Source organism: Cryptomeria japonica, chromosome 3 (genome assembly GCF_030272615.1).
Source record: "Cryptomeria japonica chromosome 3, Sugi_1.0, whole genome shotgun sequence".
Taxonomy (NCBI): domain Eukaryota; kingdom Viridiplantae; phylum Streptophyta; class Pinopsida; order Cupressales; family Cupressaceae; genus Cryptomeria; species Cryptomeria japonica.
Genome location: NC_081407.1, coordinates 451,445,656 through 451,470,327, shown reverse-complemented (window position 1 = coordinate 451,470,327; position 24,672 = coordinate 451,445,656). Strand labels below are relative to the sequence as shown.

At 36.0% G+C, this 24,672-nt stretch overlaps 1 protein-coding gene across 3 annotated transcripts in view; it reads right to left on the bottom strand.

The window, feature by feature from the left end:
• LOC131079859 (uncharacterized) overlaps nucleotides 1-23,108 on the bottom strand; it is a 100,410-nt gene extending 77,302 nt beyond the window's left edge. For 2 of the 3 annotated variants that reach the window (XM_059218397.1, XM_057957199.2), the window contains exons 1-2: nucleotides 22,679-23,108; nucleotides 4,041-4,124 (exon numbers count right to left, since the gene is read on the bottom strand). In XM_059218397.1, coding sequence (XP_059074380.1) covers nucleotides 4,041-4,124; nucleotides 22,679-22,964 — 370 coding nt within the window. In that variant the 5' untranslated portion in view covers nucleotides 22,965-23,108. The remainder of the gene's footprint in view (nucleotides 1-4,040; nucleotides 4,125-22,678) is intronic. The other variant, XM_057956576.2, reaches the window with a different exon arrangement.
• Between the last annotated feature and the right edge of the window lie 1,564 nt (nucleotides 23,109-24,672).

The following is a 24,672-nucleotide window of genomic DNA, read 5'->3' as shown; positions in this document are numbered from 1 at the left end:
AATGTATTGCAGATTGATAGAGCCAAGACTATCATAAGAGAACAATTAGGAGGGAAGAACGAATTGAATATGGATTACAATATATAAGAAAGATGGGATTGTAGCTATAATTGTGGCCATCATTCATCAATAAAATCATATAGAACAAGCTACAGATATCCTAACATAATCGCGATCCTAAGAGAGGACACAAACTGCATTAGTAATGATTGGTGGGGTCAAAAGTAAATACTAATCATGATTAATTATTAGCAAGAGTTATGAGAAAGGGAATGTCTTCACCATGCCTCTTATCATGACCTATTAAAGGTGCAATGTCTATTTAAGGAGGGGGATTAATAAAAAAGAGAGAGAGGCTTATGTTAAGGCAACAATTAACAAATGGCAGCGATTAGGATAACAACAGTTGTTCATGAAGAGACACGATTAAGGGAAGGGTATGTCCATTCCCAAGAAGAGATACAACTTTTCCGTCCATAAGGCATTTAAAAGGATGAATATAAATGATTCAAGGGGGAGACGGATGACATATGAGATATTAATATCCAGCAGGATCGATCAGTTCAGATCAGAACTGTTATTAAGTTACAGGCAGTAACATCTTGTTCTTGGTGGCATTCATGGGATGTGCTTAATATGTATTTCTACTTTATGAAGTCCGATAATGTTTCTATGCAAAATTTAATATTAAGGAAAATATTAACATAGAGTGCAATATATTTAATAAGGAAGGATATAAGTATCATGACAGTGGCAGACCAGATCTGACATGCATCAGATCTGTCTGCCAATACCAGCCCCTAAACATATTACCAATTAGGATTGTTTTAAATGGTAGTAGTATTAGTAGATTATATAAAAGGATACTAGCAAATCCGTAAATAATTAGTAATATTATTTAATTCGTTTGTTTATATGTATATATATATATTCAATCAGAATAAGGAGTAACATAATGATTGTAAATATAGATATTGATTATAATAGATATTAATATAATAATTATGGTTAACATAATACTTTAGAAATAATTAGTAATATTATTTAATTCGTTTGTTTATATGTATATATATATATATATTCAATCAGAATAAGGAGTAACATAATGATTGTAAATATAGATATTGATTATAATAGATATTAATATAATAATTATGGTTAACATAATACTTTAGAAATTACTCAATAATAATTCATACAAATAATAATAATAAATACGTAAATGATTTATAAATGAATCAGAATAAGATTGATTGTTTAATATGGTAAGTTAGCAAGTACTTGATAGACTAAAGAAGATCGAATATCACAGATTTGACTCGTGTAAGATAGACTTGACTCTTAAACAAGTTAGTTTAAGTCATTAGTACTTTGAAAATAGGTTGATTATGGTTAAATTAGACCATATCCGAGTTGGGGACATTACATTATGGCAATGGAACAAACTAATCCCACTCCTATGTTTCACCATGAGGACACCTTAAGGTATGGTTGAGTGTAAACATATTAAGGAACTAAGCCCACCCCCATATCTTCTATGAGCTTTGGCACAATCCTAACTTTAACATTTGCCTAACAAGTTTGGATATAATGGTGAGTAAGGAGGCTTTTCACACCACAATCTGAAGGTCAATCCCATGGGCAAGGCACATTGTAGCAAGCAGCAACAATGGGGACACCTTGAGGTAAGAGTAACACTTATGACAATGCATGGACCTAAGCCCACCCCAATATTTCACCATAGAGGCACTTTCAAGTACAATCAAGTGTAACCATATTAAAATACCAAGCTCATACTATGTCATGTATGAGCTCTACCCCAATCCTAACCTTAACATTAGTCCAACAAATTTGGATAAATGGTGAGGAATGAGAAATTTCACACCACAACCCTAGGTTCAATTCTCATGAGTTGGGCAAGTTATAGAGGACATGGGGACACCTTGAGGTAGGGATTGCACTTGTTGAAACACATGGACCTAAGCCCATATGTTTTGCGATGGGTTCTCCTTGACATACGATCAAGTGTAATCATATTAAGAAACCTAGCCCACTCCAATGTTTTTTGTGAGCTCTACCACAATTATAACCCTAATGTCTAGAAGGCATAACTAGTGGTAAATTCAAAGAGCTACTATGATGAAGACTCGAGTTCAAATCCCTTGAGAGCTCCAAGGTGTTCGTGCCCTTATGTGATAGGGTCAGGGCACTCTGCCCTATGTGAGTGCTAGCCTTAGATGTCTTGAAAATCCACAACATACCTAAGAACTTGAGCCTCATTTGTGTTCCAAAGATCATGGTTCCAATAGCAACCACAACTTAGCAATCAACAAAAAGAAAGTAGCAAAGAAAGAAGATATGTGAAGCTGTATCAAACTATCACTAAAAACTCTAAAAGCAATCAAGATGAAAATTAGTTAAGAATTATTTTTTTAAGTTAAACTGCTCACTGAACTTTTTGATGCAATTTATGAGCTCATCTCTAGAAACTGTGACAAGCAAAGGTCATGATAGAACACCAAAGTATCAATCATCGTCAATTCTAATAGCTCATAATTTATTAAATCTTAGCAGCTTAGTCATGAATGCAAGAAATATTTCAACAACCACATAAAAGTTCAATGTAACCAATAGCTGTGAAGTTCAATGTCTTATAAAACATCATAAAGTCAATTTGCTGGCCCCTAGATATTATTTTTAAAACTGGATATGCACTTTCACCAAACAGTGTTGTCATTCATCATTTTTCCTAACTTCTACCAAAATGGTGTTATCAATGGCATGATGCCAAATAAACCAACATTGATGGAATCAATTTAATTTTCAGAATTTCACAGTTCTAGGAATCACATGAAAACTTCTCCAATTTTGTTCATGGAACTTCGTAGCACTCTGTAAACTTACATGTTCTTTAGCAAGGAAACATTTTTGCTTGGTAGATTGTACTTTGTAGTGCCCCCCAACAACAATATATGAACCCATGATGATGAATTGGAATAAACTGAGGGCACCAAGAGAAAGATTTCCGTTTATCCAAAAGTCATTCGGATATGTCGAATTCATCCAACTAAGTGGGCTCAAGAATGAAAAAAAAGTGAAGCCACTAAACATTGTAAGCACAAGTTTGGTAGTAAATATGGCAATGTCTGATTTTAACCACCTAAGGGCAGGGCCCCATGCGGGGGCTTAGCTTATTTTGGCTAGCAGCAACTGCTCAACTTTTTAAGGAGTCATCTTAAATTTGTATTAATGGTATTAATAAAAATATCTAATTTTTCTGCTTATTTTTAAGCAGTCATCTTAAATTTGTATTAATGGTATTAAAAAAAATTGCGCAGGTAAAATTTGGCGGGAAAAATTGGAGGCAAGAATTAAAAAGAAGGGAAAGTAATTTGTGGAGCCACGTGCCATTTTTTCAGTATGCAGTTGCTGCTTATTTCCAGCCCCTCCATTTTTCCACAGCCTGTAGACTATTTTCAATTCCTAAACAGTAGCTGCTCCACTAAAATAGGGAAAGAAAAATATTCCTTTTCCCATAATTAAAAATTTGCATGGGAAAGTTCCAGCTGCTCAAATTTAAGCAGAAAACACACTTAAGCAGATGCATGAGGACATGGATAAATCAATTCAATGATCATCTGAGCTGAAAGATCATTCACAAAACCTTACGGAAACAAGTACATAGTATATGGTTTTCTTCCTTCCAGAAAAATAAATTTTTTGAAGGCAATTACAAATCATTTTGCACAAATCTAGGGCTCAACTATCCAACATGGTAAAAAAATATTACTGACCAATAAAGCACAGATGGCATAGATTTGAGTAAAAGGAACAGCAAATAAAACAATGAGCAGAGAAGTTAATAGTAGTGACCTTTAATGACTGCAAAAAGTCATATTTTCCATCTCCAGAATAACATAGTTTGAATGAATGGGATTCTCATGGACTGTTAACTAAAGTTTTCTTACACATTGTAGTTGTAACCAATAGAAGCATCAGCTACTACATTGTATTAACAAATTAAATGTTAAGAAGAATACCTGGCCACATAGCTGTCAGGCCAAATCGATTGATAACCGTGTCAGAATAAGTTGTCCGTGAGAAACCTAATATGAACCGGATAGCTACAAAAAATGCAAAACTACAATCAAACTATGTAATTCATTAAGTAAACATGAAGATAAAATATACAAGAAACAAAATCTGCGCAGGCATCCATGAGTATTTGGTACAATCAAATAAGAATATAACTATTTTAAGAAAAGATTCAAAATAGGCTTAGACTGCATTAGAAAATGAATTATTTTTTATATCAAAAAGTAATTGGCAAAAAGTTACAATATATCCACCCCAAAGATCAAACAGTTACAGATCTATCATCATACATAAAGTAAAAAAAACTAAGTTCTCCAGATTCAAAAAAGGATTTAGAATCTGGGGGTAACTCAAAATTTTACAAATATAGTAAGCTAAGCAAGGCCGCCAAAAAACAGAGTCTGTAAACCAGTATCACATCTAGTAAGTAGCAGTTCGAACTTAAAAGCAACTTAATGTACTATTGAGCATACATATCATCTTTTCTTTTTCTTCTGCATTCTTTTCTGTTTCTAATTCTTCCCTTGCAACTTGCCAGACACAGATGTTCTCCAAATGGGATACCAGTATTACTATCAAAACATGACAGTGGAATCCAGTTCCATCTTTGCCTAAATCAGCCTGTTTCTTCAAGTTTTGAATGTTAACAAAGTTTTGTTGTTTGCTTAAAAGGTTCATTATTTTATTGAAAAACTTGTTTCGTGTTTGCTTGACAGATTTGTGTGATACAAGAACAACAGAAAAACTAGATTTGGTTGCAAAGTGTCATAAATTTGACCAATTCAGTTCTAACTGATGTCTGCAGACATAAAAGTTTGAAAAGAAAGAACGCATAATAGGAAATGAAATAAACTATTCTAAAGTTTAAACCAATTAAGTAATGAAATCTAACTAATATAAACAAACTAATTTAACAGATAACTAATTTTCTTCCTCAAACTAAATGGTTTCCTTGCTAAAGAACTAATTAACTAAATTCAAATTCACTAATTAACTATTTAACTAAAAAACTAATTTAGCTGGGGGTATGGGAACTACTAACTAATAAACTAATTTAAATGGGTGTATGGGAATTAGTCTAGCTCCTCGTAAATTACTCCTCAGGTGTTTCCTCCCTTGTACACCACACAGATTTCCCTTCAATAGGTCAAAAATGCAGAATGTGTTTTGACAGAGGTGTCAAAATTATCTCATTCTTGCTCATCTTCTTCTTCTAGCATTCTTTCCCTTCAACAAAATTCTTACCTGTTTAAGCTACGGATGATTCTTCTCCTACATCCAAGTTTAGTTGATTTTTGCCAATTTGTGTATTGCACTCTTATAAAACTCAATGTTCATACTTTCTTTTTTATCTTTTGTCATCAAACTAATGCTTGGTTTTGTGTTAATCCAATTTAATCTGTGGCCTCTCTATTTAGTTTGCAAAATTTGTCATATCATGGTTTTTATGCTTCAACAAACAACTTTCATGGGATGATGGTGATCATCACAAGTCCAATGAAGCAAATGATGACGTTAGAGAAAATATCAAAGGCGGTGGAGGAGTGAACAATGATGGAACAAATTGGATAAGTAAGAGCAGAACAGGAGCAACCATAGAGCAGATGGTAAGAAAAATATGGCAATAAGTAATGAGATCCCAGCCCAGCTTGTTGAGTGCATTTTTTGTGTGGTTCGACCATCAGTTTTTCTGCCCAAGCTTGGTAAACATGGCTGAGGTAGTGAAATCTTTCACCTCAGTGAAAAGCAAGCATGGCAAACACAATACAAAGTTCGACCTATCACCAAGTTGGCACATGTGATCAAATTCCTCCCAACAATAAGGAAAGTGGTGATATCAAGGACAAATCCCATCCGAATTTCCACCTTGCAACATAAGAAAAGAATGGTGTACTATTAAGTGGCCAAACCATAAGAAATCTCTGCCTAGGATGCATGTAGGGTGGCTAACATCTTGTCTAGCTCTGCCTAAAATTCCATCCTTTCACCCAATCTGCCTGGGCACACTTTTTCATTAGTGTTACCACCTGAATCTTCTGCCTTAGATTTACAAATTGTCATGTCCCCTCTGCTGGGATAAAATGAAAAAAAAATATTATATGCTAAAAAAGTGGTTCTAAACACCAAATTAATAGTATATTTATACTAAACTAAAGATATTAATATTATTAATAATAAAAAATAAAAAGATTTTCAAATTCAAAGTACTGGTCGGTGCCAAATATGGATTAAATTTCCAACCAGGTCGCCTCTATTTGGATTATTCCAAATCAGTATAAAAGTGCGCTGAAAATATCATTCTAGAGGCATATACTATGATTGATGGGACAAAAACCCACTTGCTCATACTTCAAGGTATTTAAATGAAAACAATGAATACCTTTTCTTTGAGCAAATCAACTTTAGGGTTTGCAATTGAACTTACATTTCTGAATATTTATCAATTTCCAGTTGAGAAATTTGCTTGCAGGTAAAAAATAAAAGCGTCATTGTTGGTTTCTGAGTTTAATGAACCATTGAACATCCACAGTGCTCAACATCATCCTCTAGAATTGAGCACAGCTGTTATAGGGAGTATTTTCATGATAGCTTCACTAAATTAAGATCGGATAATCATTGGAAGGTGATTATACATAGGTTATCTGCAGCAGATCTACATAATCTAGACTCCATTGGTGCACCAACGTCACCTTCTGCTGTAATAGCCACTCAGTCACCCTGAACAGCTTGTGGACAGGCTGCAGAACAAATAAGGAGGTCACAGCAGTCATAGAAGGGGGTTTGTACCCTGAGAATGAGCTTCTCAGAGCAGAATCACAGTGCAGTAAGGCTGATTGCAGCATATAGCAGATCTGGGTTTTGATGTATATTCAAATCTGATTGCAGGGAGTATACAACCAGGGAATTCGTGACTAGTTGATGCTGATCGCAAACCTACCAGAATCCTATGTTGAAGGCAAACTTCCATACCAAGGCACTACCCCTTATCTGTAGTTGGAACTGACCATTACCACAAACAATCATCATTTAAGAGGATTTGATCCACTCATCACAGCAGTCCTAAACAAGAGACCAACACTTATTCTAGATCTGTAGTATGGTATTTAATTAGTTGGTATTTACCCCATATAATTCTGATATTTGCATTTTCATATCAGTATATTTATATGTGTAAAGATAATAGTGTTGTCGGTGACTAAATAAGTTGAGTTTCCTATATTGTTAGTTCCATTTTGATTGCCATTGTTCTAGGTTATCATAATTAGCTGCAACTGTCTATATTTATACTATTTCATTTTGAACAATTTCAACATAAATCAGAAAATAACTTAGGATAATTAAGAGGGTCATAACAATGGTATCAAAGTAGGTTGTCCTGCCATTCTGAGGGTTTGAGCTTGTTTATGCAGCTGAGTCAGAGGGATTAGAGGACCTCGAAGAGAGAAAAGAAGAGATTAGGCAAGCATCACAGCACGTTAACATGGAATTGGAGGCAAAGATAAGAAGAAGATGGCAGATCAAGAGGCAGAACAGGAGAATGAGAAGAAGGCCTACATGCAGAGGCAAGAACAAATGGATGCAGAATATGATTAATACTAATAACCACACCAAATTTGTGCAAAACAATGCAGGAGAAGAGAGTAATTCAGATCAGGATGGGGTTGTGTTGTGACGTATTCACACATCGCCCCATTACAAATGGGGACCCCTACTTTTTTTTGCTTTCTGGGGTTTTCTTTCTAGGTGTTTAGGGTTCCTCTGTTAGCCTTTGCATTTTGAGTGTTGCCAGGGGATCAATAGGATGGTAGGCTTTGCTTGAGCCAGGAGAGTCAGCAGGTGCCCCAGATTTAGGGTTTCTTTGAGAGTCTTCTGTAGGGCCTGGTTTTGCTCTTGTTGCTAATTGTGTCTTGCTTTGTGAGTGGGTATCATCCTTGAAGGTCTGAGTTAGGTCAAGTTGGTGAGTGATGAAGTCTGGAATGTCATCCTGATCTTCAAATGCCCTGAAATTTGGCTAAGTCTGGAATGCCCTGATCCTAAAATTTGGCTAAGTCTGGAATGTCCTGATCCTGAAATTTGACTAAGTCTGGAAAACTGAAGAATCCTCCAAAAACTAGATTTTGCAATATAACTCCTGGAGGTCCAAAACCACTCTCAAACATCCTGAAAGTATATATGGAATATAACTTAAAGTATTTTCTTATACTTAAATGTTATATTCCATAAAATGATCCTGACGGAGAGTCCAAAATGTCAAATTTCGCTCCTGACCCTTCCAAAGGGTCCAAAGCGAATTTCACTCCTGACCCTTCCAAAGGGTCCAGAGAGAAATTCTCCATAAGACATTCTACTTTGACCAAAACTTAGAACTAATGCATTCCTAGGCTTGAATGAAGGTAAAAACGCTTGTTTGAATGAAGAAATGTGAAAATGAAGTCAGGATCTTGGCCAAGATTAGGAATTTCGCTCCTGACACTTCCAAAGGGTCCAGAGCGAAAATCTTTATAACTCTTGTTTTCCTCCTTATTTTGGCTAGGCGTTGGCTTGATGGGAGATGAATGGGTATGTTTTTGCCTTGAGAGGGAGTTTGATTGATTTTGAGGAACAAGATTTTGGCCTAAAGGAGAATTTCGCTCCTGACCCTTCCAAAGGGTCCAGAGCGAAATTCATCATAAACTTCATTTGCTACCTTGTTTGACCTTGAAACCTTCTTCCACAGGTGGAAAATGATCTAAGTTTGCTTCTTGAAGTGGTTTGAAGTTTGAAAAGTGAGTAATCTAGCCTAGAATGAGATTTTCGCTCCTGACCCTTCCAAAGGGTCCAGAGCGAAAATCTTCTTAAAGCTCATTTCTCCCTAACTTTGGCTAAATTTTGATGTGCAAGGTATCTTGGAAGGAAGGTTGGACATTCTTGTCACCTTTGAAGATTTGAAAGCATGAGAAAATGAAGAATTTTGGACAAGAAGGGAAATTTCGCTCCTGACCCTTCCAAAGGGTCCAGAGCGAAATTCCCAAAAGCTCTTATTTTTCATTAAAGAAGGTTAAGTTTTTGACATGGATGGAAGAAGAATGACTTGCTTTTGCCTCTTGAGGTTGTTTTGAACCGAAAAAATGAAGGATTTAGCCCAAATGGAGAATTTCACTCCTGACCCTTCCAAAGGGTCTAGAGCGAAAATCTCTATAAGAGACATTTCTTGCTTGGTTTGGTCAAATTGAGGTGTCCAAAACATGATGAAAGGAAGAATGAACATATTGAAATCCTTGGGCATGTTTAGAAGTTGTGAAAATGAAGGATTCTGGCCAGGAAAGGAAATTTCGCTCCTGACCCTTCCAAAGGGTCCAGAGCGAAATTCCTTGTAAACCTATTTTTAGCCTTTCTTGGACATGAAACTTTATTCCTAGCACAATGAAACATGAAATCCTACCTTGCAAAGAAGTTTCAAGTTGAAAAAATGAAGATTTTTGGTCAAGATTGAGAATTTCGCTCCTGACCCTTCCAAAGGGTCCAGAGCGAATTTTCTCAAAACTTCTTTTTGCTATCAAAGTTTTGCTAAGTCAAGTGTGGGATAAGGTAAAATCAAGAAGGAATTGCCCCTGGGAATGACTTGAAGTTGCAAGAAATCATGAAAGATGAAGGAATTGAGCCTAGAAGAGATTTTCGCTCCTGACCCTTCCAAAGGGTCTAGAGCGAAAATCCTCAAAGTCATCTTTTCTTCCAAAATTTTGGACAAGACCAAGCTAGGACAAGGGTGTGAGAAGGCATTTGGATTGCCTTAGAATGAATATTGGTTGCCAAGAATGCAAAATTGAAAGCCTAATGAAAATTTCACTCCTGACCCTTCCAAAGGGTCCAAAGCAAAATTTCTAAAATTCCCCTTTTTCCTTGCAAATTCAAGACAAGATTTTGGTTTTTATACCATGGGAAGGAGAAAGACAAGATGTTCTATGCCTTGGAAGTGATTTGAAGTTGGAAGGATGGCAAGATAGCCCTAAAACAAGATTTTCGCTCCTGACCCTTCCAAAGGGTCCAGGGCGAAAATCCTAAAATCTCCTATTTTGCCTTGCAAAACGAAATCAAATTTGGATTGGGTGAAAGAAGAAAGATATTTCCTAGCTTTGTGAGGTAGATTGAAGTTGGAACGATCAAAAATGAGCTACAAGAGGAGAAAATTGCTCCTGACCCTTCCAAAGGGTCCAGAGCGAAAAACCCTAAAAACACTTTTTCCTTCAAGATTTGAGTAAAACCAGGCCTGGACTACAGTGAAAGAAGCTATTTAGAATGCCTTGGAGAGATTTGGACCTTCAAAAAATGTGAAATTTGAGTTCAAGAGAGAATTTCGCTCCTGACCCTTCCAAAGGGTCCAGAGCGAAATTCTGGATAGGTCCTGTCCCTGGCTAGGTTGTTGAGCGAAATTCCCAAAATGCAGTGTTTCCTTCAAAATATTGTTGAGCCTAGTCAGTGGTTGAAATGAATGGATCCTGGAGATTGCCTTGGAGAAGGTCAATGATCCAGCAAAGGTGAATTTTGACCTAAAAAGAGAAAATCGCTCCTGACCCTTCCAAAGGGTCCAGGGCGAAATTCTTGAAAACACCTATTATTCACCTTGTTCAGGCTAAGTTGAAGGCAAATTGCAAAATTGTGATGGCAAACCTAGGTTGTGAAGATTTTGATTCATGAAGCAAACAAGCCTAGATGAGAGGTTCAAATAAGCCTTGAAATATTTAAGCCTCCATCACTTTGAATATTTTAATGCCCAAGGAAAATGAAGATTCATCAAGCCTTAATCAAGCTTTAACATTCCCTAAACTAGCCTATAGTCTTTCACTAAATTTGCCTATTACAAGACATTTGGAAGACTAAAACAAGTTCGCATAAATTAAGGCATTCATAATTTGATTAATTAATTTCTAGGCCTTGAAATAAATGAAAAAATCCACCTTTGAGCTTTGGAATTAATTTAAAAAATTAAAAATTATGCTTGAGCGCTCAAAAATCATTATTGTGCCTTTACAAACAAGTCGGCCATCCTTTGAGAGGAGTTTTATTTTATTTTATTCCCTATTTGCCAAGTCGGCCTTCAGGGAAATCAAGGTGAGCGCCCTATATAAGGAAGGTGTATTTTAACAAATTCAAATCATTCTTTCATTATCTCTCATGCGAACTTGAAGAGCAAATTTGGAGGTGCGAAATTGAGCAAGTTGGAGGATAATTTCCAGATTTTGGAAGGTGTTTGAAGGCGAATTTCCAGATTTTGAGAAGCTAGTTGAAGGCGAAATTCTTTTTGAAGGCTGATTGAAGCTTAATTCATCCAAAGGAGGACCTGAAATTCAGATCAAACATCCTTGTCCAGCAAATTCTCATCTCCCTTCATTCATTTTTCAAGGTTGATAGCTAAAAATTCAAGGAAGAGGTATGAAGAATCAGATTCTTGAAATTTTTATTCAAAATTTAGTTGGATTTTCCATAGTAATCCTTTGGAAAATGAAAGTCTTGTACAATCTGATTTTAATTTAATTTGAAAATTCATAATTCTTAGATTTATCATCATTTTCAAATTAATATTTAGTTATTTCCTTGAAAGGTCTTGAATCCTATACCTTAAGATATTATGCTCAAACCCTAACTTTAAGCTTTTGGTGTAGGTATCAAATGACAACCTCCACAGGACCAGACCAAGACAAGGACGACCTTCTCCAGCCCAGCATCATCAAGGACGGCCTTCTCCGGTCCAGCATCATCAAGGATGACCTCTTCCAATCCAGCATTCGAAGGAAAGGTACACCATCCATCCTGCACATCAAAGACAAAGGAGGTCAGAGCAAGGGTCCATTGGAGAAGCAGACAGTTTCAGAAGAGTTAACTAAAGTTAGCTTCTCAGCAGCATCAAATTGAGCATCAACCAAGTGTCAGACAAGGTGGTGTCCTAGTCATCACTCCTCCAGTCGGATTGGTCCACTTCAGCATGTCTAGATTCAATGTACCTGATTCATCAAGAGATGGCACTAATTGGTCGAATATTCCAGAGAAGACATGTGTCCAAATAATGCAATTATTTCATTGGTCAGAATTAAGTTTGTTGTAACAAACCCTAATTAGGGTTTTCATTGTAAAATCTCGGCCATTGATCTCAAAGTGATCTGAGCCATTGAATTGTATTGAGGGCACTATATAAGCCTTGGCTCCTCATTTGTAAAGAATAATAGTTAGTCATTAATAGTTAGAAGGTGAATAGTTAGTTCATAGAGGTTAGAATAGCTAATGATTAATAGCAAATAGAATAGCAATTAGAATAGAATAGGAGGACAAGGCAAGAAATTGTTGCCATTGATTGTAAATAAACTCCATTTTCATTGAAGTTATGGTGAAGTGTGTCGTTTCTTGCAATATGCATGGTTTCTTGTTGAATCTTCAATTCTAGATGGTAGATGATTAGATTGAATGAAGAAAATTGTTGAATGCACCTGTGTGGAATCCGTCTAATCCAAACCACTAGCCTCTTGCTGATGGTAAGTGCGCCTTGCGTGGTCAACTGGAATAAAATGAGCTTAATCTTAAGTCGTTACACGTCTATTGTTCATGCATTATCTTGAATGGTGATCAGTGTCTGATGGTGTACGATTTGAATATATTGGAAGCATCCCTTAGAAGATCGCACTGAGTTGGTGTCAGATTGTTCAAGCCTGATGGTGAGACCCAGCCCAGTAGGACTCCACCTAGTCATTCATCCATCTTCTCGCATCCTAGGTAGTAGAGTAGACTTCCTGAACCCTACATCTTTTACCATTTGTTTGTCTTCCAGTTAGTTAATAGGACCTGTGATTCCAGCAAATCAGACGTTTAGGTCGTCAAGTGTAAGTTCCCTTGTGATTCCAGCGAAATCACATCATACCACAGAGAGCTTATCCACACGTAGAGAACCTACATAACAGAACCTTGGAGTTACTCCGACTAATCCTTCAGCGAGATCTTCAGCAGTCGGGAACTTTGTTCAAGAGAGGATAAAGTACATTTTAGGTATTTTATTCTGTGTTTGATCGTGTACAAAATACACATCAACAGGTTGCAAATCACATAAATAACAGCAAGGCTCGAATTGGATCAGCACCAAGAACCAAGACCTTTCTTGCCTACATTTTTTCATTAGAATGGAATCACCATCGGAAGAGGAGCAAGTTCCAACAGCAGAGGAATTTAATGCCTGCATAGATGAGTATCCAAGACTTGATCCGGATGTCAGACAGGAGGTCCCATTTATACAATTCCATAATGCTAGGAATGGATCAAGAGGAAAAAGAAGCCAACCCACACAACAGTTTAATAGAGATCTATGATAGTGGTTGAGTAGGTTGACTCTTCCAACTTGTGACAATTTAGGGAAGATCAATGCAAGGGCTTGGGTTCAAAAATTGGACAACTAGCTCACTCAGTACTATGACAGACAATGAAGCTATTTAGTTTGCTATTCTTCAATTGGATGGTACAAAACACGAATGGTGGCATCATGGATTTATCACACAAGAACATCATATTGTGACATGTTGATTTCACACAGAGACTCATAAACAGATTTGACAAGAAGGACCCAAAAGCATATTTTAGAGAATTGATATGATTGAGGTAGCATAGTTCAATAGAGAAGTACTTAGCGGAATTTCAAAGGGTTTCAATCATATGCCAAATGTTATGGAGAGGAGACTAATGTTTTTGTTTATTGAGGGATTTTTGGAGTCACTCCAAGGTTTTGTCAAATCTTTTGAGCCTACATCTTTACAAGATGCTATTCAAAGGGCTTTGAAATTGGAAGATTCACCAACCGAGAACAAACTCCACCCCAAGAGTGCACCAACATAACAGCATAAGAAACCCTTCCAAAAAGATACCCCTCAACCAATAGCATTACCTCCAAAACCAAACAAGGATAAAGAAACTAAGAATGAGCTTCGGAGGAAGAAGTTATTTTTACATTGTATAGAGCCATGGGAGCCAAGACATCGATGTTTGTTAAGAGGCAAATACACTACAGAGAGGTTATTCTCAAAGAAGATTCAAAGACAAAGGAACCGAGTCTAAGGCAGCAATTAATGAGATAGAATCCGAGAGCAAAGAAGAAGAAGATATCCCAAGAGGCACTCTTGCTACTCTTTCCGGGGTAACCAGGTACCATGCTTTGAGAATTTAAAGAATCTTGCAAGATGACAAGGTGACAATGTTGATTGATAGTGTGGCCACTCATAATTTTATAGACATAGATTTGGTTTCCAAGAGTTTGTATACTAAAGAGTTTGATGGGTTTAAAATCAGGCTTGCAGATGGCCACATTATTCCTTGTGGGGAATGGATACACAATCCCAACTTATTTTTGGGGAAGCAAAAATCAAGGATGATTTCAGCGTTGTGGGATTGGGCGAAATGGGCATAGTCTTGGATGTGAAATGGTTGCACTCACTTGGAGAAGTTAAAACTATCAAACAATGGAGTTCAAATTCAAAGCAGATGGGAATGAGGTGATATTCCAATAATATTTTGAATGGAGTCCCAAGCACAGTTGGAAAAGAAAGGATGGAAGTGAGTACATGGGAAACCCAAGCCACGCAATGCATGAAGATAGATAAGGATTCCCTCCAAGGTAAGATACTCCACTATGATAATGTTTGGTCCATTTTGACAGCTGTAGAAGCATAGACAAGGCACGTGAACTTTTTGACAGAATGTGAAAGCCATGTCACTATTATTGAATAACTGGGAGCATTTAAAAGCTTATACAGCCCTAAATCATACAAAAAATATGAACAAAGTTGATCAAACTTGAAAGATTCAAAACAGTAAAAGATATCATTTGTGGAAGCTCATTCTCTTTAAAGCTGCTATTGTGGTGAAATATTATTCCAGAACCAGTTTTATCTGACAATGTCTACAGTCATAGAAATCTGCTGGAGCATCAGTAAATATATAGCATCTAACATACCAAGTAGAGTTGAATCTGATAAGCACTCCAACTAATACAAAATCCCTGCCTAAGAGATAAATAGGAATGCAAGTCAAACTGCCGTCTTCTTTAAATCATGATAGTAAGAGAGACTCTTGTTCCGTGTCAGTGCATTGCAATGTTGAAACTAGTAAACTTACACTTGCAGGGGTAACAATGAAAGATGTAATTTAGCATAAACCAGTATTCTTACAGCATTGAAGCAACACAACTCATAGACAACAAACTGATACTCATCAATACTCATTAATTTTACACAATGCATCCAACCAAAAAACTCACATCTTAGATCATCAGAATTGACATTCATCAGTATGTCCTAGAAGAGAAGATCAAATGGCCTTAAGTTTAGGCACACAAATATATGCTCATGAAGCATTACAAGTACCTGACTTGTTAGCATAGAGTGTTATTATAGTTAAGAAAGGCAGAAAAAGGATTGAACCCTTACAATATGAAGAGAAGAAATGAAACCCCATAGTTTTCCTACTTTAGGCAGTTTTATTGGCCTTGGTATCTACTATCAGCTGTTCCATGTTATATCTTAGCAGAAATTGAATGGTTTGCAGAATCCTTTCGATAGCTGTCCATATAAGAGAAAAGAGAGTTCAAGCATAAGTTTTTGTTTCCCCAAAGAAAACAATATACTCAGCTATACTGGCACCTGTAAGCATCATAATTGGCAAAATGATCCTTGCAGAAGCCTTGCTTGTACATCTTTCTTACCGAATACAGATAATTCAAGGTCAATGAACATGGAACATGGAAACCCTGTTTTGACCTTTTTCACTTCCTCTAGCGCCATCAAATCAATTACTTGTGAAGAAAGCCAATTGGAAATGTTACTTGAGTCACCTGCTAATAGTTTATTGGGCCAGTCCTCAGAGCTTTTTCTGTTTAATATGGGAGGCAAATTATCTACAGTTCTTATTTCTGGACTTGAATGGTCTAGAAAATCTTGATTCTGAACTAACAAATGATATAAAACAGAATTATTCCTTAAATCATGTTAATCTGATCAATGGCCAGGAGTACATTAAGGTCATTGTTCAAGAGTTCAACTCTGCTTCAAATCTTGGTGACATAATTCTCGACTCCAATTCAGGACTTCCATTTTTGTTCAGAATCAAAAGATCTTCTGGAGGCTGCCACAGCTGGTTGTCCATCCAGTAGGAAATTCGAAGCCAGTCCTCTTTAGTTACTATTGATGACATTTGTTCTCAAATTGATTCCTTCAAAGGAGCTAATTTATAGATACTAACGAAAGAGGCTGGTCCCCTTCGAGACTCTACACAAGTTTCATCATCTATTCAACAAATACAGATACCACAAATGAATCTACAAGTTTTGTTCAAGATTTGATAAAAGACAACGGTGAGGTGCATTCTTAGTGAGAAGGTGTAAACTGACACAAGCATGAAGATAACCAAGTACTGTCTGCAGAACTTGCAAACCAGGGAAGACGGGAAGACCAAGGCCCAAAGATCAGCAGTAAACTCAGAATCATGTTAGAAAACTGTGGGATATAGTACCTAATGCAAATGAGTGCAGCATAGATGTTTCGCTTGAACAGACTATAAAAGAAATGAAGTTCTTACACCCTATTACACAGCATACAGGGAGATGCAACTACAGCCAATGCACATGAATTGTTCAACATAATGCTGTAACAATCAAGTGCCCATCAAATTTAGTGAAGACTTATATTTTTTTATAGAGTCGATGTTATTAAAATCTGTAACTTAATATTTTTTTATAAAGTCGATCATATTAAAATCTGTAATGAACCTATTTTAATGAGCTATGACACTATGGTCATTTTCAGGCTTTAGGAATTTTTTAATTTTTTGTTGAAAAGTCTAAAGTGAGGGAGTTGAGCAGTTATTTGGAGGAGAAGATTGATTTTTCTATAAATTGCAAAGTGAGGACAGTTGAAAGAGGTTACTACTTTTTGCCATATACAAAGCAGATTGTATAGGGAATAACATGTGACATTGGGCCCACTTGTGAAGAAATAAGCAGATTTCTACAGAACTTTGTGTCTCAGATTTCTTCTGGGGATCTCATGTCTTTCTTATGTCTGATTTGAAATTTCTTCTTCATTTATTCTCATTATTTTATGTGTAAAAAAAAACTGAAACTTTGTGTTCAGACTTGAAGGAATACGATGAATAGCCTGCAGAACTTTGTGCCCTCTCCATTCCTCATAAATTTTTATGCTATTATTGAATTGGTATGAAAATCCATTTCCTCATCCTTTCCCTTGTGTATTTTGTGAAAAACAATAAAGAATTAAATCTTTATTTTTCTGTTGATGGTGTATATAGAGTTAAACTCGGCGTTTTTATTTAATTTAACACATGCTCCCCTTTTGTCCTTTGTTTTCCCATTTGTTTCCGAGAAATCCTATACGGTTCCTATTGTTGAATCTATCTAGGTTTTTCCATGTTTTTATCTTTTGACCTTTTCTTTTCTTGTGCCCTTTTGTAGTTTCTGGTAAAAGTACACAAACTTTTCGAGACCTCCATCATACACGGTGTTGTGACCGTTTCGTACATCGCCCCATTGCAAGTGGGGTGTCCCTTTCCTTTGCTTTCAGTTTTTAGGTTTTTAGGTTAGATTGCTAGTAACGATCCTTTAGGATGAATAAGTTTGAGTTGATCTGTATACTAAACATTTTGGGAGTGAATGATTCATGATAATCATCATCTTTTGCTTGCTTAAATGGAGATGAAATGATTTGGCTAAGGCAAACTGGTTTTAGAAAGTCAGTATTTCAAGGAAGGATAGGCTAGAGTTCAAATTACCATGAGAGGCTTGGAACAAAGGGATCAAGATAGCGAAGTTATCATTTTGGGATCACTTCCAGTGGAGCCCCAAATGTGCGAACTAAGGCTTCCAGTCAAGCTCCAAATAAGCGAACTAAGCCTTGACTCTTCCAGTAGCCATCAAAATCAGCAAACTAGGCCTTGTGTATTTCATTGCTTGAAAAGAGACCACAATCTTGCTAAGTGTGTTATCAAGAAGATGTTGCAAGCTTAATCAATAGCAAGTCAAGAAGAGGAATGTGTAGCAAGCTGATCAATCTTTCAATTTCCACTTCCAATTGGGTTTCAAAAACACGAACTAACATTTCCAGTTGCCACTCCAAAGAGAAAACTAAGCATTGGTATTTCCAATCAAGTCCCAAATCAGCGAACTAAGGAGTGGCGACTTCCAATCAAGCCTCCCATCAGCAAACTAAGGATTTGTTACTTCCGGTCAGGCCCTCAAAACATGAACTAAGATTTCCTATCAAGCTTCAAAAGCATGACCTAAGCATCGAGACTTCCAATCACCCCCCAAATGTGTGACCTAAGGATAGGCATTTCCGCCACCCAAGTAGAAATGTGATCTTGCATCTAAGGCAAGGGAGATACATTTAACATTTGCGACATCTTGAAAGGGCCCCACAATGAAGAGAAACGATTTTATTCAAATTAGAATTTGATTTTGAGCTTTAAATTGTAAATCATTAAATGAAATACAAGTCAGCCTAACATAGAACAAGGGTCACATCTTTTGCATCTCTATAAAGCAGGTGATTGATCATTTCATTTGATCAGTCACCAATCCCATCCTTTATTTGCAGCGATTTTGATCCAAGGGAGGCGAATTCATTCAAGGCTGAGCAAATCCTTCATTTGCCAAGCAACTTATTTCCCAAAGACAGTGAATTTGCCATTGCTTCCATTAAGAATCAGCGAACTGAATATCAGCGGGTTCCATTATATATCAGCGAACTGCATTACATATCAGTGAATTCATCATTAGAATCGGTAATTCTATATCAGCATTTGATCAAGAGCACATCAATATAAAGGGCAATTTTGCCAAATCAGCGATCAATTTGAAGTTACCAGCCACGTTGGAGGTTGTTTGCAGGTCTGAATTGACTGCCATTTGACCATCTTTATTGAAATCAGACCCTAATTCAATGCTGGTACAGCTTCATGTTTATTATTTTTATGTTGTTCTAATCATGTGATGCAGTGTTCATTACTTTTGATCATCTAAGCATAATTCATTGATTTAGATGGTAAATTTTAGATTTTAAGTAAGTCTAGGGTTCTGTACACGTATAGGGTTTTGTAATTCAACAATGATTTTGACGATTCTTTGAGCTTTTGAAAGGAATTACTAACCTTGAGACATTTTAGCATTATTGACATTATAATCATATCAAAACCCTAACATGGTGACTCCAAAGGCCAGAGCAAGTGCACGGCAGGATCTCATCAAGGAAGACTCGAATAGAGAGGCATTGGAGTCTAAGATCACATCATTTTGGGCTAATGTGAGAACTTAATATTTGAAAAGACAAAAAAAAATTAGAATAGAATTTGCTTTAAGTATTTTAGATGAATGAAAGATGCATGTGCATGATTGATAGTGAAGCTCTCGTTGTTCATACTACTAGTACACCATCAATGGTGAAGTATCTTGCGTAATTGAATGATCTCATTTTAGCCAAAGCTTAACTTCAATTACTATTTCATCATCGATATGCTTCATCTTGAAGGTATTTACACTTCTAGTAGTGATCTGAAAATCATCAAGCTATGCTTAGAAGATTGCACTAGCGTTGTGGAGATGTTCATAGCATGTCAAAGCAAAGCTTAGTTGAACTCACTTGAAGTTGTCCATTGTCTTGCATTCTTAGCATTAGCATAGCATTCTAAACCTTACTCCTTTTTTTCATTTTTTTATCAAAGATCATTAGGAAGTATTAGGAAAGAGTGATATTGCAACATCATCCAAAGAAGAGCATTCCATTGAGCTTGAAGTTGATGAAGAACAATTCCGTAAGTCCCCTTGAAGGTACAGCAAACACATCATACCATTGAAGCTATCCAACATGTCAAGACCAGACATTGTAAACCTTGGGGTCGTCTCAAGTGATCCTTCGCTAATCTTCAGCATTTGAGAAATCTTTGTTCAAGAGAGGATAGAGTATTCAATACTTTATTTTGTATTCAATAGTGTGTGAAAAGTTAAAACACCATCAAAACCTGCCCCTCTCAAATGTGGAGGAAAATCTTGTGTTCAATAGTGAGTTCTCCAACTGTTTGTAATGTCTCCTTTTGGGATATACCTGATTTTTTCCCAAAAAAAACATTTCCAACAATACAACTTTTTTAAAATTACATAATTGCAATTAAGATTGTTATTAATTAACATCAAGTAAATAATCCCTTATAAAAAACACAATATCCTAAATGCATTTGGATCCATTTCAAAGCTTATTTCCAACAGCCAACCATATTAAGAATTCGATGGGAAAACATGACAGAGCGCCAGGAGATGTCCTCCTCAATTAAGCCCGAGGGTGCAAAATGAACCTCTAAGTCATTCGGCCCCTTGGCCCACAAGCAAACCAACTTGGGGTGGTCTACTTAATGAGGGAACCAGTACTGCTGCATCTCCCTATCACACATTTCACACTGATCCCAAATATGATTGCTTGTTGCAAATCAATTAACAATTTAATTCAATAAATGAATTAAGCTTCTTAACAGATTTATAAACAAACAAATTAATGCATCCACCCATATGGCATACCAATTACTTTCCAATTATTGGATGTCCTCCTCAAATGAAACCTTCTCCCCTTTATATCTTTTGATGTGAGGGAGAGTCACACCTCTTGATCATTCCTTCCCTTTGCAAGGGTCCCAACCTTTCATGATTACCACCCTTTGAAAGAGTACAACCCTTCATCATTTCTGCCCTTGAAAGGTCACTTCCTTATTTTCTTCCCATTTCTTTCTTCTTCCATTAATCCTTCCTTAATCCCTATGCTCCATTCTTTCTTCCTTCCTCCATATCCCCTTTCAAATGAACTCTTCTCCCTTTTATATCTCATGTTTGAGGGAGTCACAACTCTTCATTGCATGTCTCTTGACCATTCATTAAACTTAATTAACTTTTAATTATATTATGTTATATATTTTTTACATTATTATTTATTATTAAATCCTATTTTAGAAAGGGGACATTACAGTGTTGCAAGAGTTTGTCGCTGCCAGTTAACAAGTCACACTGATTGTGATAAACACTGTAGTGACAAGTTCGCTTGCTAATAGGCACAAGGCTCTGAAACCTGGCACACGTCTCATAGACCCCTCTTAGTTGATCTAGCATGCAACAAAGTCAAATGATCATAGAAAATCAAATCGACACATGGACATGCTTGCAGTTCTCTATTGATGTTTTGGACAATACTACAAGGTGTTTTGATCAATACACATAAACAAATAGATGATTCTAGTCTGCCAGTCTGAGTGCCCCCACTGAAGACTGTGTCAACAAAATCAAAATGCAGCAAACCAAAATGACTAAACAAAGAAACTACTAAACTAAAAAACAGAACAAATTGAAAGGAAATATTTTTAGTTGATGCAAGATTACTCATAGGCCTAGGATGCTCCTACATCAGATCTTCATCAATTGTATCAACTTGGTATTATTATTTAAGTCATCTTTCAATGACTCATGCAATGGTTGATCCAAAAAAATTAAATTTGAGAATTTTGATATCTGGAGGCTCTTACAATTTGCGATGAAGCCCTGTAGTAGCAAGCATTAACATTGAATTTCAAAAATGTTAGCTTCAAGCAATTGATACTCATACAGAAAGAATGGAAAAGTATAACACTTCGCAGGATGATCATCTTGTACTCTATCAATCAAAATTGTCCATTTGGATGCCCAGGGATCTATTGTCGTTATTTTATAATAAGACAACATACATAACATCATCTACAATAGAGCAAATTTAAGCAATATTAGTTGTAATAATAATATATTTACCATTTGAAGGCGCTGCTGTTATTACTAATGGGCCACTCATGATACTTCGAATGTTAGATAATGCACCGGACTTTGCACAAACTCAAGCACATTTTAGCATAGCACATAAGAGCTTGAATTGTTGTAGGTTCATGACATGAAGGTCCCATTCTATAACTTTGACTAATTTGAAGAGAATGTGCGGTGTATACACGGATGTTCGTAGTTTTGGACATATCAAACAAAAAGAATTCAAAAAAACTATTGTGGAGCGAAAAGAAAGAACTACAATCAAGTCAGAGAAAATTGGAAGATAACTGGAGCCGTTTATCTCTTAAAGTTAAAACTCATCAAAGCCCTTAGCATACACTAAAATGCAGCATAAAGGCATACACTGAAATGCAGCATAATACTTCTTATACCGTAAAAAACCTCTGTTATTAAAAAACATAAATAAGCTACACACAGATAATTGACAAATTGTGCAGAAGATAACATCAAAACAACAATGCCTCAAAAAATTGAGAACCTGATAATACACGTTCGACTCCATTACTTAACCGTGATGGAAAACAATATACAAATAAAAGAGTTCAAGCTTCCCCTAATCATAATTAATGTTTGAAAGAACTCAAGAAAGAAAATGCCTGGGAAAGGAATCACATTCGCCTTATTTCCTACACAGTTTCTATCATGAAATCTTTCACACGATTGTAACAAAGAGTGTAATAAAAATAAAGAAGCGTGTGCATATTGGTGTCTTCGTACCGCCAAACACATAAATTACAGTGAACACAGTAGGATTTACAACGAAATTGACGATGGGACCCACAATGGGAATGCTCGACACCAGCGGCAGCCCAGCTACAATTTGTAGTTTATTATTGCTTGGCCTAGACTTTCCTCTTTTATCAACAATTCTGGATGTTATTACTGGAAGAGTGCAGTGTGCTCTTCTTTCAAGACCTACAACTGCTTTCAGGGGCTCGAAATTGCGATGTTGTAGACAGTTGTTGTGAAGAATTGGGCGTGAACAAAACGCTTTCAAACTCATAGTTGCTTAATGCAGACGATGCCCTCAAATTTTCGTAGAACAGGAAATTGTATATCTGAGGGATGATAGAAGGAAAGTGTGTATTTTGCCAAATCCCAATGACCTTCACACATCTTGTTTGTCCAAATGTCATGGCAACTTCAAACAACTCTGAGGTTTTTCCCATTTAATTTCAAAATTGAAAAGGTGTGTAGAAAATTTAAAGGGAAAAAAAATTAAAATTTTAATTATGTAAAATATATTTATAAAGGGAAATTAGCATGTCAACATATTTTTCATTTAGTTTTATATTTATCTTAATTTTATTCTTTTATTCTTAATTCATTCTTATACACATATTTTTACATATTTATCTATCATCTTATTCCTATTCATATATAATCTGATGTGTGGGGTGAAAATTTTGTTAACTGAAAAGATTTACAAAATTGTAGTTTCAGTCACAGTGTGTGAGATTAAATCTCTCCTCACAAAAGGGAGGTTGTCTTCTTATTGTCTTTCCACTTAGGGAACTAGTATCTATTCTAGAATCAATTATCTATTCTATCCAAGGATGTTACAATCATTCAATTCTCTTTTTTTCAGAATGAATGTCTCCTTATTCTCTTTCTTCATAATGAAAGGTTCTACTTTTCTAAAAACTTGGAACTTGCAAGACTCTAGCATCAGCAATAATAACCGAAAAAGAGTTAAGCTGAACTAACGAACAACCTAGCAATGTATAAGTGCAATTTATACAAATTAAGAACTTGTGTAGCACAAAGACTTCTACAATTTCCAATCTAATCTTAAATAACAAAGATAATATTGTATTGAAGCACAAAGAATTTCAGATATAATATCACCTAAAACATACAAGAAATAAAACTTGTACCTCAAAGACTTGTCAGAATTTTCTATCTCTTAACTCTGACTTCTAATTACTAATTGTAGCTCAAAGACTTGCAAATATCAAATTCAAATCTCTTTTAAAACTCACAACTATTAACTTCAAGTAAATTTAAGGTCATATTATTGCATTGACATAAGAACACTACACTCATATGAAATAATGCTTCAAAACAAAGTTTGAAGGCAATATTGCTCCTTTATTCACTTGAAAAGATGTTTCACAAAATAAGCACAAAGTCTCAAAATGCTACACAATTTGGCAGAGTTTCATTGCAATGCTAAAAGATTCTTATTTACAATGAGCCCCCTCATATATATATAGGTAAGGGGCTATGAGCAAAAATAGGAAAAGTTCATCTAACTATGACTTTTTCAAAAGCAAAGTCCTATTTGACTTAGGACTTATGCAATCCTACGTGCAAAAATGTATATACAAAATGACACCTGAAGTGTCATTTTGTCAACTTTAAAAATGCACTTGAACTAAAAACATTAAAATTCACTACATGTCCTATGACACTTCTTGTTCATTTTGATCGCGTTTAAGGAATTCTTCAAATTTCTACAGAGCAATCTTCATTTGGGACCCATCAGGACCTTGAGTATGGTTGGTAATGGCTTTAACCCGAGTGATAGAGTCTCCCAAACCAACATAGCATTTCTTGTGTTTCCTCAGGAGAGATCCTATGTTATCCAGGATGACTTGTAGATCTACTAGTTTATCAATTGATGATATGAAAAAGTCCTACTTATCAACTTCTGCAATGACTAGTAAACTAAATTCCTTCATGATTGCATCTGCATGAAGAATCCCTTG